We start from the raw sequence: 15,995 nt of genomic DNA on the forward strand, positions 1-15,995 counted from the left end.
ACGAAAAATTCTAAAATAGGTTAAGAAAAAAATATTTAAAAAAAGGGGGGGTGGGGTGGTTTGAGAAGACACGAATAGAAAATATTTGAAATTGCGCGCTGGGCATCGGTAATGCAGGGCTTTGAAATATCGGAAGGGAATAAGGAGGTCAACTATCTTTCTCGTTCTAATTAACGTAGAGACATTAATGTATGATAGGTCTTTGTGGTTTAGCCATAACAAGGCAGATCAAAGAACAAATAACAAAAGGTCAGCTACGTTACACGACCTCTGCTATTGTTCCCTTTTAGCCTGACTTTAGTTAACAACGCTTTCATGAGCATTCGTAGTTTGTTCACATGTATAGGAAACCTGTGCAAAACCCGAACGAAAAAAAAACCCCTATTTTTAGCAGAAGGTCGTGTTCCAGGAGACAATCTTTAAAAGTTAAAAATATGCGCCAGCACAAATTGAATCACTCCCAACTAAGAAAATTTACTTAAATGGCCTAAAGGTGTGTTCAATATGGGTTTTGAGTTTTCCTCTTAAAAAATCGATTTCAATCACTGACAAAGCCAGCGGGGTTAATTCCAGACAATAGAAACTGTTCAAATTGAAATCTGTGCTGTTGCATTTAAGGAGAAAAATAATAAATCTAACACGAGAAAGACTGCCATATGGTAAAGGGCGTATTAATAACCTGAGAGGATGTCAGTACCGTTAAAATGTACAAGATATGCTAGGTAAATAAAAGTCTGTCACTTACGTGCTCAACAACTGAGTAAAAAGAAAACATCGCAGAACATGCAAGTCGTCTACCACGTTCTGGTCGTGGTATTTTACTATTTAGGTCGTTTTCTATATTGACATTATTAATGCACATCGAGGCTCTCACGGGTGACAGTTTTCAAAGAGAATGTACCATTTGCTCCGACAAACACGTGAAAGCTGCGCCGTTTATTGTGTTCGTTCACATAACTTTTTTCCACTTGGCTGGCTGTTCACAAGAATTATTGCCATCAGCACAAAAGCGGTTGAATGTCGAATTGGATGGAAAACCCAATATTTCTCGCTCCTCTTGTATGCGGAACGAAAAAGTCGATTCAAACGACCCAATAAAATGCCTTGCTCTGGAGCAAATAATTTGTTCAACGATGGCTACTCCTCCGTCAAGGATCTCCTTGCGGGTTTCAAAACTGGGCAAATAAACAACCAATCGAAACTTGGGGGACAAGTAGCTGCGTAATTTTTCCATTTCTAACAGAAAAGCCGGAATGAAATCCACAACGTTCTACCAAAAAAATATGACAGGGTACAGTACCTTGATTAGTTCCATCACTAGCGACGAATATATTTTGAACATCTAGAAGTAGGGCAATTTTTTCTAGTTGCTTTGCGGCGAATTCTAAAGAAGGGACATCACTGGCTCTCCCGTAAAGAAAATCTTGTCTCCTCAAATGCCCACACACATAGTTTCCACCTTTTGCTTTAAGTTCGACACTTTCATCTCTCCAATCACTTGGCAGCAACGTATCGTCCCTTTCATCATCGGATTCAAGGAATTCACGTCGGAACTGATTAGCCAAGGAATAAAGATGATCTGAATATCGCATACTCCTTCGAGCCTGTTTTGGGGGTTAAAATAAATAAATCAATCAATAACCATATTAGCTTCACTTTATGATAATAACATGAAAACACGTCAGCACTAGCGCTCTGAAGCTAAGACTTGCGGAAGACACAAATGTGTGTTTAACGATTGACGATTCTTTAAGTACTGAACAACAACTATGTTTACCTTCCAATAATTGACACCCCCATAGTCATCATGTAGTGGAATCTCCCCTCTGTCAATCATAACCACCTTTCCAGATGTTTTTGAGTGCTTTGAGAGTATTGGTAGAAGCTTCTTGTAGTGTCCTTGAAATGAAAGACAGCTGACATTTTTGGCCTCAATATTTTCATAACCCCAGAACCAGCCCTTTACTAGCCCACCCTTTGTCTCCCTAAAGATGCAAGTATTAGATTATAGATGTTTCTTTGTATGAGGAAGAGCACAACTCACCAGTAAGGTGGTTTTTTAATGCATTCTTCAAACTTGTATTTTTCTTCCCATTTCTCATCATTCCAGCCATCCTGAAAATGTTGCAAATAGATGAGCTGGTTGACCAGTAGTGTCTTTTTATCTAAGTCACAGCAATAGAAATTCATATTGATAACAGTCTTAACAAATTTAATATGATTAATCTTTGGAAACTATTTATACTAACCAGATAATAGATCGGAAAGTTCCACAACAGTTACATACTTCACGAGACTCTCCACATTAAAGAACTTTTTCCATGGAAGTTTAAGCTGTTCTCCAATGTCTTTAGATTTCCAATGAGGGAGTGGACCCCATGGTGGTAACACCTGTAGCATAGGCAATTTAATGTTTATATTCATCATAGATTATATCATCAACCATCTTTAAATTGGCTTGCCAAAACCCAGTCCCCATGCTGCTGAAGCCTTTTTACAAACACAGCAATCCGTATGTAAACATCGCGACGTAAATTAAATCCTTCAGCCGGATTCAAATCGTACATCAAGTAACTGTCAATCAAAATAAAGCATAACGTTACTACAGTTTATATGAAATCCTCTAATTAAAATCGCGCATACTTCCGGCCAGTTACTACTCCACGATCGCATGCTTGCGAAGCCTGTAATCTTATGACATTAAATGCAACCAGCACAGCAAAACTAATGTACAAATGCACTGGTATTGTCATCATGCGTGTATACAATTTGTTCTTCTGCTAGGTGTGTACAGTGGGAGGGGTTAGCCGTTAGCAGCAAAGACGAGGCAAGACGCTAGAGGCGCTACAAGTAAAACTCTTCACGGTTAATCTTCAGTTAACTGCTTTACTGGGCTACGTTAAAACTGATTTCAATTTCGGGAATTTCAATTTTTAGTGGACCCGGTAAGCTTTTGAAGGGCATTTTCGTAATCAGATTAATTATGAGACTCACACAACGTGAATCTAAATTTTTTTTTCAAAAAATTTCTCTACCAATTACTCAATTTACTTATAGCGATCTAGCATTAGCGTCAGCAGGATCTGTAACATGTCGTCGCACCGGACACGGCCCCTAAGACGGCGTTCTAACGTGAAACATTTAAATATCACAATACTTAAGGATAGAGACTACCTCAAATGCGAGTAAGAGAATAACGATCCTTGTTCCGTTGTTTGCGGTTGTTTGCTTGTACGTGCTGTATATTTAATTGAAAATGAAAGCTACAAAAAATATGGCCTATTAGGCTCTAACATTGTGTGGGTATTGAGTGAGCTGTAGTCAAATATGGTTGTGATTGATTTGGAGAAACCGATCGAGTTCTAATCAGCCAGTAAAAAGTGGGTCTTTGTCCATCGTATCCGCTTGTGACATGTCCATCTTGTGGTCTACCAACTGGGATGATATTCTAGCATTTTAAAGTCAAAATGCCGCTAGCCAGCCTACGGAAACATGCGATTGGTATTTTGCAATCCAAAATTTTCCATTACTTTCACATGGTTGTCGAAAATTTCGACTAAGAAATCAACCGTTACACGGAAAAACGATTGAGCACTTTCATCAATTGCGCGTTGTGTTTGACGACCAGTTATAGCGAAAAATTCAACATTACATAACAATTTTGACAAGTAAAAATGATTGGCCACTTTGCAATAGAATGTCCAGTCTGTATTGACTTGGTTCTTGTTACATACTGGAATTTTCCGCTCAATTTGGATGCCAGTTTAGTTACAGCCCTACTTCTGTTACATTACCTGACACTTTTGCAAACAGAATTTCTTATCACGCCAAATTCTTAAGAACTCTGGTATTGTAATGAAGCCGAAGTGACGCAGTTAATCAGTTCTACAGTATGGTCTTCACATTTTTCGAAAAGGTGGAGGGATTTTTATGTAAATTCACATTCATTGGCACCCACCGCACTGTACGAAGAAAGTTCAATATCTTTCTAAGGGCGGAATGCTAAGGGGCATAAACGAAAAATCAACAGCCCTGCCCCATCGCCAATGTCCAGCAAATGCACAACTTTCATTTTGAACAAGTATAAGAATCAGTTAGACTGTCGATATGGAGTCACATCAGTTCCAGAGCTGATTGAAAGAAGTGTAGTGTAACAGCAATACCTGTGTGAATAAAGGATTAAGTAAGTTTTGTGATCATTTCAAAAATGATATTCCTCCTAGTTCTACGTTAAACTGTTGTAGACTATGAAAAACCTTTTGATAAACAGTTTACATTTACTGCAATCACCCTAATAACATTAACAGAATTAGTTGAGCATGAATGATGTCTACATGTCTTTCTAGTGACGATTCCTCATTGCCAAACATTTGCCTTGTTCAGATTTATTTCTTTAGTAATTATTTCTTTCGTATATTACATTCTTTCACAGATATCATTTTCTTCGGTTTAAAGAAATCAAAAATGATCATAGCCAAAAGATCTTTGATTTTCTCCATCCTACTCGTGGGTAAGCGCTTTGATTTGAAATCGTGTTAATTGATATTCTATTTTTAATTCTTGAATGGACACGATGACAAAGAAAATTTATATTGCAGGACTACTTGGAGTCGCAGAAGTTGTTTCAACCGTAAGTTAATAATCAAGAACTGTACTTTTTTAAAAATTCAGAATGAATTTCATTCAAAAGTCAACGAATAATGCAATGATTGCTTTTTGTTACGATATTTCATCACTCTTTTCTTCAACTGATATTTAGAAGAAAGGAAAAGGTCGCCGTTTACAGCAAAGACCTTTCGCTCCTGCCTACCACAATGTCCCATTTTCCCAGTCACGTATTCCGTCTTACCACACTCTTCCTAGCGGTTATCCGACACCTCCGGCATTACGACAGCCACCTGCTCGTCCTGTTGCGCCGAGGCCTGGAATAGTCGTGTTTGGTGTTGGACCAAACTCTCTTCAAATCCCCAATCACTATACCAATTACGCTGGAGCCCCCCAACAAACTAAACCAATCGTTATTCCTGCGCCAGCCTACGCTCCACCAACTGCAGCGGTGACCAGAACTCCACCTAGAAATCAGCCGGCCGTATCCAATTATGCGCAACCGGTCCACAATCAACAAAACGTTGAACAGACCAGATACCATCCCCAACCAATTCAACCAACTTACCCTGTTCAATCCCCACAATATGGAAACAGGTTTCCAGTAGTCCAGCCAGAAAGTTATCAAAAACCCAGTGCGCAAGTGGGAGCTGTTCCAGCACCAATCCCCGTCACCAAGCAACAAGTGAACATCCCAACCTACGTTGCTCCGGCAAAGTCTACTGTTTACGGATCAGCCTACGTAGCTAATTCGGCAAGCTATCCCGCATCAGATTCTTACACAAGAGGAGAAGCTTCTAAGCCGGTAGGATCCGTTCCGGCACCGTACCAATCACCGGTCCAACAGCCCCAGGAAAATTACGGAACTACGCCAACGGTATCATACACTTCAAAGCCTACCGCAATCTATATTGGAAAGAAATCAGAGCAATCAATTGGGAATTATGGAATTGAAGCCCCCAAAATAAAGGAAAGTCAATCTTCTTATTCGCCTCTCTCACACCACCAAATTAAGTATTCTACGGATGTTCCCTATTCCACTATTGAATCAAAGCCAACAAGTGATTCCAACGAGAAATCTAATGCCGCTAAACATCAGGACAAGAAACCAGTTTATCCAACCCCACAATCCTATAAGGAAACAGAGTCTCTGTCGTATGGCGAAAAGAAGAAAGAAACCGAATCTTCAACTCTTTCTTATTCCAAAGTCGAAGCAAAACCGATGAGTCAACCTTCTAAGCTGAATGAGAACAAAGAATCATCGCAGGAAGAAACTAAAGTAAAGGTGCCTGCCTACCCTTCAGTCCAATCCCACAAAAAGGTAGAGTACCAGGAAGAGAAGAAGGAACAAGTATCAGTCTACGCTACGAATCTCCCTCCAACTAAATCGGAATCCACAAGCGAGGATAAATCTTACCAGTCCCATACACAAACGGAGAAATCTTTTGCCAATAAAGAGAAGTCGCAGTCTTCAGTTTACACCACCTCGCCATCCTACAAGGAAGTGGATTCTCAGTCCTACGGCGAACAGAAGAAGAAAGTGGATGAGTCAAGTCTTTCTTATTCCGCAGTGGCATCCAAACCTGTGATTGAATCTTCCAAGAAAAATGACTATCAACCGGCACCAGAAGACAAGGTTCAGGTTCCTACTTATTCTGCATCCCAGGACTACAAGGAAGTAGATTCATCAAAGGATGTCTACGATTACAAGAAGCAAGAAGCTACAGTTTACCAACCAATATCCGTTAGCGGATCTTATGTGAAAAACTCAGATTCGTACGAGGAAGAAAACCAGCCCAAGAAACCAGTTGTTCCTACACCCTCTTACAAGACAGTCGAATCCCTACCAAAGGCTGAGGACGAAAAGAAACATTATGAAGCAGAACAAATTCCATCAAAACCAGCATCGGTTTCATCCTACGAAACGTACTCCAGCAATTCGGCAGTTAGGCAAGAGCAATCGAAGGATCACGAATCAAACTCGAAGTCATACGAATCAAAGTATACTTCTGTTTATCAAGCCCCAGTAAAAGAAGAAAATGCATATTCCAAACAACTATCAGACAAATCAAACATTGACAGTTTGCTAGTCTATTCGACATCGACATCGTCACCGTCGTATCAATATTCTACGGGCTACAAACTTACCACGAAAGTCCCCGTAATTCCGATCGAAGACAAAGTGAAGGTCCCTTCATATTTTCCATCCAAAACGAACAAAGAAGTAGAGGCACCAAAAGATGTCCACGATTACAAGAAGCAAGAATCTGCCGTTTACAAACATACACCTGTTAGTGACTCTTACGTGAAACATTCAACTTCCTATGTCGAGGAAATTCAGCCCCAAAAAACAGTTGTTTCTACTTCGTCATCTTACAAGAAAGACGAATCTCTACCAAATTCTGAGTACAAACAGAAACATTATGAAGCAAAGAATGTTCCATCAAAAGCAGATGATGTTCCAACGAACGAAAAGTATCCCAGCACTTTGCTAGTTACACAAGAGCAATCAAAGTACCATGAGTCAAACTCGAAGACTTACGAATCAAAGTCTGTTTCTCCAGCCCCGAAGTCTCCAGTGAAAGAAATTAACATCTATTCAAAACCAACGTCAGATGAATCCAATCGTTACAGTTTGCCAGTCTATTCCACAACGACATCTCTTCCGTCGTACCAATATTCTACGGAATCCACAACTACCAGGAAAGTGCCCATAATTCCGATCGAGGACAACGTAAAGGTTTCTGCTTATTCTGCATCCCAAACCTGCAAGGAAGTAGAGTCACCAAAAGATATCCAGCATTACAAGAAGCAAGATTCTGCTGTTTACCAGCACAAACCTGTTAGCGACTCTTACGTGAAACATTCAGCTTCCTACGTCGAGGAAAGTCAGCCCCAAAAAACAGTTGTTTCTACTTCGTCATCTTACAAGAAAGACGAATCTTTACAAAATTCTGAGTACAAACAGAAACATTATGAAGCAGAGCATGTTCCATCAAAAGCAGCTGATGTTCTGACGAACGAAAAGTACCCCAGTACTTTGATAGTTACACAAGAGCAATCAAAGTACCATGAGTCAAACTCGAAGACTTACGAATCAAAGTATCTGTCTGTTTCTCCAGCCACGAAGACTCCAGTGAAAGAAATTAACATCTATTCAAAACCAACGTCAGATGAATCCAATCGTTACAGTTTGCCAGTCTATTCCACAACAACATCTCTTCCGTCGTACCAATATTCTACGGAATCCACAACTACCAGGAAAGTCCCCATAATTTTGATCGAGGACAACGTAAAGGTTCCTGCTTATTCTGCATCCCAAACCTACAAGGAAGTAGAGTCACCAAAAGATATTCAGCATTACAAGAAGCCAGACTCTGCCGTTTACGAACACACCCCTATTAGCGACTCTTACGTGAAACATTCAGTTTCCAACGTAGAAGAAAGCCAGCCCAAAAAAACAGTTGTTTCTAATTCACCATCATACAAGAAGGACGAACCTTCACCAAATTTTGAGTACAAACAGAAACATTATGAAGCGGAGCATGGTTCGTCAAAGGCTGATCCTGTTCCAGCTTACGAAAAGTACCCCAGCACATCGGCAGTTACACAAGAGTCGCCAAAGTACCATGAGTCAAACTCGAAGACGTACGAATCAAAGTATCCATCTGTTTCTCCAACGACCAAAGCTCCAGTGAAAGAAGTTAACGCCTATTCCAAACCAAAATCTGATGATTCAAGCCGTTACAGTTTGCCAGTCTATTCAACAACGACTCTATCGCCATCGTATCAATATTCAACGAGCTACACAACCACCACTAAAGCCCCCGCAATTTCTTACGATGAGAAAACAAAGGCGTACTACACTACTACACCCAAATATCAAGAGTACTCCACGTCTGGGTCAGCAGTAACCCGAAACCCTCCAGCATACCAAAGTACAGTTGCGTACGAAAATATTCCAGTTGCAAAGACGCCTACCCAAAAAGAAGATAATAAAAACCAATACTCTACGAAGAAGGATACAGACATAAAGGCTGGCGCACCTCCTGCAGTTGAAAAATCTTACGCAACTCCAACCACAACGGCAAATTACGATGTGAAGGCAAACGATCGAGTTTATGTCGTTGACAATCGAGATGAAATTGTAGAAACTTACCAGAAGAAAGAGCCTGTGTCATCCTATCAGTCTTACCCCAATCCATCCGTGGATGGAAAATTGTCATCTGTCAAACAAGTTGTGAATCAATACGGCTCAACCGATCGTGGCTATAACAGCGCGTCATCCGACACAGCCAACAAGTCCAGCTACGAAGGTCGACCTGCTTCTTCGTCCGGCGTTGATCTTTCGACATATAACCGTAAACCCAACCAAGATTCCCTTACCACCTCAGTAGAAGGTGCAAAGGACTCTGGCAGTTACGGCCATGATGGCATTGAGGGTGACTACTCTGCCATACCAGGAAAACCTGAAATTGATTATCCCATATTTTCAGAGCTACCGAATAACAAGTTTAACTGTTCCGAACAACGACTTCCTGGATATTATGCCGATACATCTGCCCGTTGTCAAGTTTTTCACATTTGTTTGGGTGATCGTCAATGGAGCTTCCTCTGCCCTAATGGAACGATCTTTAGCCAACGGCACTTTGTCTGCGTCTGGTGGTACGAATTCGACTGCTCGAAAGCAACGGCCCTTTATGAACTCAACGCAAACTTGTTTATCATTCCTTCGACGGAACGAACTCCTGATTACAAAGGTGAGCAACGCGAAAAACCTTTTGCCAGTGAAACTTCGGAAGAAACTGGTAAACGGTACGATGCACTCACTAACAAAAACGAAACAATTTCGGGCTCTTACTAAGCTCTCCAGGATATAGCAGGCGTGAGGTGCAAAAAGCCTGAAAAACAACAAAGAGAATTCTTTTATTAGGTACAGATTAAGCTAAAAGATCGTTAGTGAGCCACTTATTTTTCTTAAACATAACAAAGCCTCCTCGCGCGAAAATGAACCATTTTCCAACTGGAACAACTATAGGTGAGATAAGTTCAACCGCTGAAAATATAGATTTTTATTCGATCACTTTGTCTGTCTAATGTCAATCAAATCTGTTGTTGGTGTAGACTAAAGACGGCTTAACAAAGCAAGAATCTGAAGAGTTTTTTTTTTGGTTTTTTTATCGATCGAGTTTTTTTCTTGCATACGTGTTCCATCATTCTATATGTAAATGTTATCCATGTGTAAATTGCTTCAGATTTCAAATAAACATTTTCCATCTTAACATGGAGTAAATACTTTACCAATTTTTCCGATAAAAGTGGATCAAGGGACAAAGAGCTGAAAATTGTTAAAAAATTTGTCCCGTTGTTTTTATCTTTCCAAGGGACCTTTGGTCGTAAACAACGAACGTTGTTTGTAGGTAGCTATTTACTATTTATATGTTCCCCCCCCTCTTTGATTATGGTTATTAGTCCCTTATCTGGTGAAATAAATTTTTGGATTCCATCCACATTCCACATGCAAAATCATCGCAGTCCAGCGGAAATGTTTGTATTGCCAAATTCTGTCGGCAAAGTACAAAGGTGCCGGAACCGTTTTGGTTCACGACTCTCTTCTACCAGCGGTCAATATATATTTTGCCACTTCTAAGAAGATCTTAGAAGCCATTAGCAAGGTTTCAATGTAATAAATAAAGCAAAAAATTACGTAGCATATACATAAATAACAAACGAAACGTACGCGTACATAAACGCAAGTTACTGCTTTTTACTCCGGTTTGCGGTCGAATTCTGTTGGTTCAAAACATTGTCCAATGTGCTCTAGTGTTTTTCAAAACCACTTTCCAAATTGCGAGAAGTTCTTGTGGAGGTATCTGTGTAGTCCCACCAATATAAATTGCACTTTTAAAAACTGATTCCAATGCATATTTTGAAAGTCTCGGTCTCCAATAAGCAGCGTGCGTTTCATTCACCTGTGGTGTTGCAGATGTAAACGCATTTTTTTGTTTATTCCGTTACGCTTTCTGGAACAAGAGATTTTTTTTCTCATATTCTGCAAAATGAAGGATTTTATTCTGAAGTTTATAATATTTGACACACCCTTTTGTAACGGCTTGATGGAATTTTCGATTTCAAGTTATGGTTCAATGTTGTTAGTTCAATTTTTGATTGCTGTTTATAGCATTATTAGTCTTGCACGTCAGAATTGCTTCACGTAAAACTCATTTTTAACGGGAACCATGAAATTCTTCATTTTGACACAGTACCATCGACATAATACAAAAACGGGTTGCGTTACGAGACTTTTTCTACCAAATCGATATCTCTACGTTTTATCTTTTTTTTAATTCGTTAAGCGCTGAAATTTTTAAATAATAATTTTCAACATGTCCTTTATCGCATGACTTATTGACAGGTTTCAATAAGTATGACTCGTCTTAGGAAATGCTTGTCTAGTTTTTACAACATAAAAGTATAATCGATAATCGATTCCCACATTGAGAAAAATATTTTCAGAATTTAAATGTTGTGTGATTTGACGACCGCGTTTTGATAATGTAGAAATGTTAAAGCTGAGTTATTTTCAAATTTTCCATTTCAATTGACGATAAACATTTTTAAACTAAAAAAAAAAATAATAATTTACAAAGGAGTTAGGATAATCAAAGAAGAGGTTTATATCTTTCGGTTAAAATAATAATTAATCTTCGGTCAAAGGTATAATAAACTGTTTATTTAAAATCTGAAACAATGTACAGAGTAGTAACATCTATATAGTATGCTGAATGATTTACATAAGACAAAAATAATTTCAAGACAAAAACGTTCCAAAATGATTAACATCCTTTGCGTTGCTAAATCACTTCTGCGTATCACTTCCATCACTGAAAAAGTGAACATCCACCCGAAGAATCCCTTTTGTCTTTTTCGATTTCCTTGGCTTTGACATAGCCAGTGAACTTAGTAAGCGCCCGAAGTAGTTTCCTTTTTGTTAGTGAATGTATCGTACCGTTTACCTGTTTCATCCTCAGTTTCACTGGTTGGAGACTTTGTGCGTTGATCGCCTACATAATCGGGAGCTTGTTGCGTAGAAGGAATGACAAACAATTTTGCGTTGAGTTCATAAAGGGCCGGTGCTTTCGAGCAGTCGAATTCGTACCACCAGACGCAGACAAAGTGCTGTTGGCTAAAGATCGTTCCATTAGGGCAGAGGAAGCTCCATTGACGATCACCCAAACAAATGTGAAAAACTTGACAACGGGCAGATGTATCGGCATAATATCCAGGAAGTCGTTGTTCGGAACAGTTAAACTTGTTATTCGGTAGCTCTGAAAATATGGGATAATCAATTTCAGGTTTTCCTGGTATGGCAGAGTAGTCACCCTCAACGTCATCATGGCCGTAACTCCCAGAGTCCTTTGCACCTTCTTCTGAGGTGGTAAGGGAATCTTGGTTGGGTTTACGGTTATATGTCGAAAGATCAACGACGGACGAAGAAGCAGGTCGACCTTCGTAGCTGGACTTGTTGGCTGTGTCGGATGAGGCACTGTTATAGCCACGATCGGTTGGGCCGTATTGATTCACAACTTGTTTGACGGATGACAATTTTCCATCCACGGATGGATTGGGGTAAGACTGATAGGATGGCACAGGCTCTTTCTTCTGGTAAGTTTCTACAATTTCATCTCGATTGTCAACGACATAAACTCGATCGTTTGCCTTCACATCGTAATTTGCCGTTATGGTTGGAGTTGCGTAAGATTTTTCAACTGCAGCAGGTGCGCCAGCCTTTATGTCTGTTTCCTTCTTCGTAGAGTATTGGTTTTTATAATCTTCTTTTTGGGTAGGCGTCTTTGCAACTGGAATATTTTCGTACGGAACTGTACTTTGGTATGCTGGAGGGTTTCGGGTTACTGCTGACCCAGACGTGGAGTACTCTTGATATTTGGGTGTAGTAGTGTAGTACGCCTTTGTTTTCTCATCGTAAGAAATTGCGGGGGCTTTAGTGGTGGTCGTGTAGCTCGTTGAATACTGATACGACGGCGATAGAGTCGTTGTTGAATAGACTGGCAAACTGTAACGGCTTGAATCATCAGATTTTGGTTTGGAATAGGCGGTAACTTCTTTTACTGGAGCTTTGGTCGTTGCAGAAACAGATGGATACTTTGATTCGTACGTCTTCGAGTTTGACTCATGGTACTTTGACGGCTCTTGTGTAACTGCCGATGTGCTGGGGTACTTTTCGTAAGCTGGAACAGAAGCAGCCTTTGACGAACCATGCTCCGCTTCATAATGTTTCTGTTTGTACTCAACATTTGGTAAAGGTTCGTCCTTCTTGTATGATGGCGAATTAGAAACAACTGTTTTTTTGGGCTGGCTTTCTTCTACGTAGGAAACTGAATGTTTCACGTAAGAGTCGCTAACAGGTTTGTGCTGGTAAACAGCCGAATTTTTCTTCTTGTAATCGTGGGCATCCTTTGATGAATCTACTTCCTTGTAGTCCTGGGATGCAGAATAAGCAGGAACTTTTACCTTGTCATCTGTTGACGGTTGGTATGCATTTTGCTTTGAAGATTCAATCACAGGTTTGGATTCCACTGCAGAATAAGGAAGATTTGACTCATCCACTTTCTTCTTCTGTTCTCCGTAGGACTGAGAATCCACTTCCTTGTAGGATTGCGAGGTGGTGTAAACCGAAGACTGCGACTTCTCTTTATTGGCAAAAGATTTCTCCGTTTGTGTATGGGACTGGTAAGATTTATCCTCACTTGTGGTTTCCGATTTAGTGGGAGAGAGATTAGGAGCGTAGACTGATACTTGTTCCTTCTTCTCTTCCTGGTACTCTACCTTTTTGTGGGATTGGGCTGTAGGGTAGGCAGGCACCTTTACTTTAGTTTCTTCCTGCTTTGATACTTTGTACTCATTTGGCTTAGAAGGTTGGCTCATCGGTTTTGCTTCCACTTTGGAATAGGAAAGAGTTGAAGATTCGGCTTCTTTCTTCTTTTCGCCATACGACAGAGACTCTGTTTCCTTATAGGATTCTTGAGCTGGATAAACTGGTTTCTTGTACTGATTCTTGTCGGTCTTAGATTTTTCTGAGTAAGAGACTTTGTCATAGGATTCACTTGCTGGTTTGGATTCAGTAGTGGAATAGGGAATATCCGTAGAATACTTAACTTTGGGCGATGGGGTTGAGTGATAAAATTGATTTTCCTTTACTTGTGTAGTTTTCTTTCCATAAGTCTCCGTTGATTGCTCTGCTTTCGTTTCGGTATAGATTGTGGTAGGTTTTGAATGATATGAAGTCGTTGCAGTGGTCCCGTAATTTTTCTGGGGCTGCTGGGCTGGTGATTGGTACGATGCCGGAACGGATTCTACTGGCTTTGAAGCTTGTCCTCTTGTGTAAGAATCTGATGCGGGATAGCTTGCCGAATTGGCTACGTAGGCTGATCCGTAAACAGTAGACTTTGCCGGAGCAACGTAGAAGGGGATGTTCTCGGGCAATTTGGGGACAGTGACAGGTGCTGGAACAGCCACCACTTGCGCACTGGGTTGTTGATAATTTTCTGGCTGGGCTTCTGGAATCTTGTATCCATACTGTGAGGACGGAGCAGGGTAAGCCGGTTGGAGTGGTTGGGAATTATACCTCGTCTGTTCAACATTTTGTTGATTCTGGGTTGGTTGCGCATAATTGGGTATGGCCGGCTGGTTTCTAGTTGGAGTTCTGGTCACCGCTGCAGTTGGTGGAGCGTGTGCTGGCGCAGGAACGATTGGTTTAGTTTGTTGGGACGCTCCAGCGTAATTGGAGTAGTGATTCGGAATTTGAAGGGAGTTTGGTCCAACACCAAACACGACTAGTCCAGGCCTCGGCGCAACAGGGCGAGCAGGTGACTTTTGTAATGCTGGAGATGTTGGATAACCGCTTGGAAGACTGCGATAAGACGGAATTTGTGGCTGTGCAACTGGGATAGGATTGTTTTGATAGGCGGGAGCCAATGGCCTGTGCTGGAAGCGTCGACCTTTTCCTCTTTTCTACAACAGAAATTAGTTGGAATAAGAACGACGACGTTTCAGAATAGAGATCATCATGCGTAATTTAATAATCGGCTTTTAATTAAAGTGGTTCTCGATCTTTCACTGGTGTAATGGTAATAATTACTGATTTTTAACTTACGGTTGAAGCCACTTCTGCAACTCCAAGTATTCCTGTAATTAAATAATTTTGTGTTATTCCGTAACGCGATCCAATCTCAAAAATTGTTTTTATAAAAATCATTCTATTGGTTTGTTGTCGTAATGACTAGTATTAGGTTACATCTTGTTCATAAAATCGTATATCTTGAATGAAAACGCTTTCCCAAATATCAGGACGGCTCAATCGTTTTTCTGTTTGGGAAAGGCCATTACTTATAGTTGGTAGAAATATTTTGATGAGATGATATCAGAGCAACACAATGGTAATATTTGTTGCTGCCCACTTAATAGTAATATGGATCTTACCCACGAGCAAAACGGAGAAAATCAATGGTTTCACTACGATCATTTTCTCTGGTTAGCCGAAGATTTTTGGTTAAACCTGCACACAGAAAGATAATTCAATATTTGGCAACCAAATAAATAGCAAATCATTTTTTAATCCAAAAATTCTAGACATCAAATTAGCAAGCAAATATTTAGCTGTTTCATGGAAACCAGCCGCCATAAATGTTAAATGTTTGGAAGTTCGTTTACTCAAAAAGACGAAGAACTTACCTTATATTCCACTGAACTGAACAATTGCTGAGACACTGCACTTCTTCGTTTGAGCTCTGAAAGCTGTGTGACTTCCTACCGAACAACTGGAGTGACTCTTATACGAGTGCGAAATGAAAGTTTCCTGATTCGCTGGATATCGCATGCATCCCGAAATGCAACGCTATCGAATGTACCTGGTATTGCCCCTAGGAGCTGCCCATAGAAAAAGTGTTTTGACTCTTTCTGTGCAACTAGGAAATTCCTTTCACTTCCACTTTTTTTTTTCAACTTGAGCGAACAACGGGAAAGGAAAACACCGGAAAATGTAGACGGATTTAAAAAAACATACCTGCAATTTGTAGGATGGGTCGATTGAATTTGCCCACTCTGTAATTATATGCAAAAAACTATATGTAAGATTGGTAATCGATGTGTATTAACCATTCCAGAAAATTCAAATATGAATCTAGTTTTCATTTTCGATTGAAAATGATTCGGTAAGCCGAGGATCGAAATTGTTCTGTTCTCCTATCATTTTTGCTAGCGCGGAAATGTAAGAATGTATAACGAAAGTAAATCACGATCATTATTAGCCGACACCGCAATCCATTCAAATTTGTTCGGGAAATTTCAGCTAGGCCACAAATGAAGTGTAT

At 40.1% G+C, this 15,995-nt stretch overlaps 3 protein-coding genes across 3 annotated transcripts; 1 reads left to right on the plus strand and 2 right to left on the minus strand.

Annotated features, from left to right (window-relative positions):
• Nucleotides 1-917: 917 nt before the first annotated feature.
• Nucleotides 918-2,803, minus strand: LOC116922921 (GDP-fucose protein O-fucosyltransferase 2). Its single transcript, XM_032929403.2, has 7 exons — nucleotides 2,644-2,803; nucleotides 2,463-2,574; nucleotides 2,250-2,391; nucleotides 2,045-2,165; nucleotides 1,778-1,985; nucleotides 1,301-1,604; nucleotides 918-1,236 (listed from the first exon to the last, which is right to left on the minus strand). Exons 1-7 carry the CDS (start codon nucleotides 2,754-2,756, stop codon nucleotides 950-952), a joined length of 1,287 nt encoding a protein of 428 aa, XP_032785294.2. The 5' UTR covers nucleotides 2,757-2,803; the 3' UTR covers nucleotides 918-949.
• Nucleotides 2,804-4,047: 1,244 nt separating this feature from the next.
• On the plus strand, nucleotides 4,048-9,887 carry LOC116922768 (signaling mucin HKR1). The gene is made up of 4 exons (XM_032929172.2): nucleotides 4,048-4,183; nucleotides 4,433-4,510; nucleotides 4,599-4,630; nucleotides 4,760-9,887. The coding sequence occupies exons 2-4, from the start codon at nucleotides 4,465-4,467 to the stop codon at nucleotides 9,467-9,469; spliced, it is 4,788 nt and encodes a 1,595-aa protein (XP_032785063.2). The 5' UTR covers nucleotides 4,048-4,183; nucleotides 4,433-4,464; the 3' UTR covers nucleotides 9,470-9,887.
• Nucleotides 9,888-11,316: 1,429 nt separating this feature from the next.
• On the minus strand, nucleotides 11,317-15,444 carry LOC116922779 (mucin-12). The gene is made up of 4 exons (XM_032929195.2): nucleotides 15,358-15,444; nucleotides 15,106-15,181; nucleotides 14,780-14,811; nucleotides 11,317-14,637 (listed from the first exon to the last, which is right to left on the minus strand). The coding sequence occupies exons 2-4, from the start codon at nucleotides 15,146-15,148 to the stop codon at nucleotides 11,566-11,568; spliced, it is 3,147 nt and encodes a 1,048-aa protein (XP_032785086.2). The 5' UTR covers nucleotides 15,149-15,181; nucleotides 15,358-15,444; the 3' UTR covers nucleotides 11,317-11,565.
• Between the last annotated feature and the right edge of the window lie 551 nt (nucleotides 15,445-15,995).

This window comes from Daphnia magna, linkage group LG5 (assembly GCF_020631705.1).
Source record: "Daphnia magna isolate NIES linkage group LG5, ASM2063170v1.1, whole genome shotgun sequence".
NCBI classification, from domain to species: domain Eukaryota; kingdom Metazoa; phylum Arthropoda; class Branchiopoda; order Diplostraca; family Daphniidae; genus Daphnia; species Daphnia magna.

Coding starts and splice junctions, on each gene's coding strand:
- LOC116922779 (XM_032929195.2), bottom strand. CDS start 15,148: ATGATCGTAGTGAAACCATTGATTTTCTCCGTTTTGCTCGTGG. Junction 14,812..15,105: donor TTTCTCCGTTTTGCTCGTGG/GTAAGATCCATA, acceptor ATTTAATTACAG/GAATACTTGGAGTTGCAGAA. Junction 14,638..14,779: donor TTGCAGAAGTGGCTTCAACC/GTAAGTTAAAAA, acceptor TTTCTGTTGTAG/AAAAGAGGAAAAGGTCGACG.
- LOC116922768 (XM_032929172.2), top strand. CDS start 4,465: ATGATCATAGCCAAAAGATCTTTGATTTTCTCCATCCTACTCGTGG. Junction 4,511..4,598: donor TTTCTCCATCCTACTCGTGG/GTAAGCGCTTTG, acceptor TTTATATTGCAG/GACTACTTGGAGTCGCAGAA. Junction 4,631..4,759: donor TCGCAGAAGTTGTTTCAACC/GTAAGTTAATAA, acceptor ACTGATATTTAG/AAGAAAGGAAAAGGTCGCCG.
- LOC116922921 (XM_032929403.2), bottom strand. CDS start 2,756: ATGATGACAATACCAGTGCATTTGTACATTAGTTTTGCTGTGCTGGTT. Junction 2,392..2,462: donor AGCATGGGGACTGGGTTTTG/GCAAGCCAATTT, acceptor CCTATGCTACAG/GTGTTACCACCATGGGGTCC. Junction 1,986..2,044: donor ATTAAAAAACCACCTTACTG/GTGAGTTGTGCT, acceptor TTGCATCTTTAG/GGAGACAAAGGGTGGGCTAG.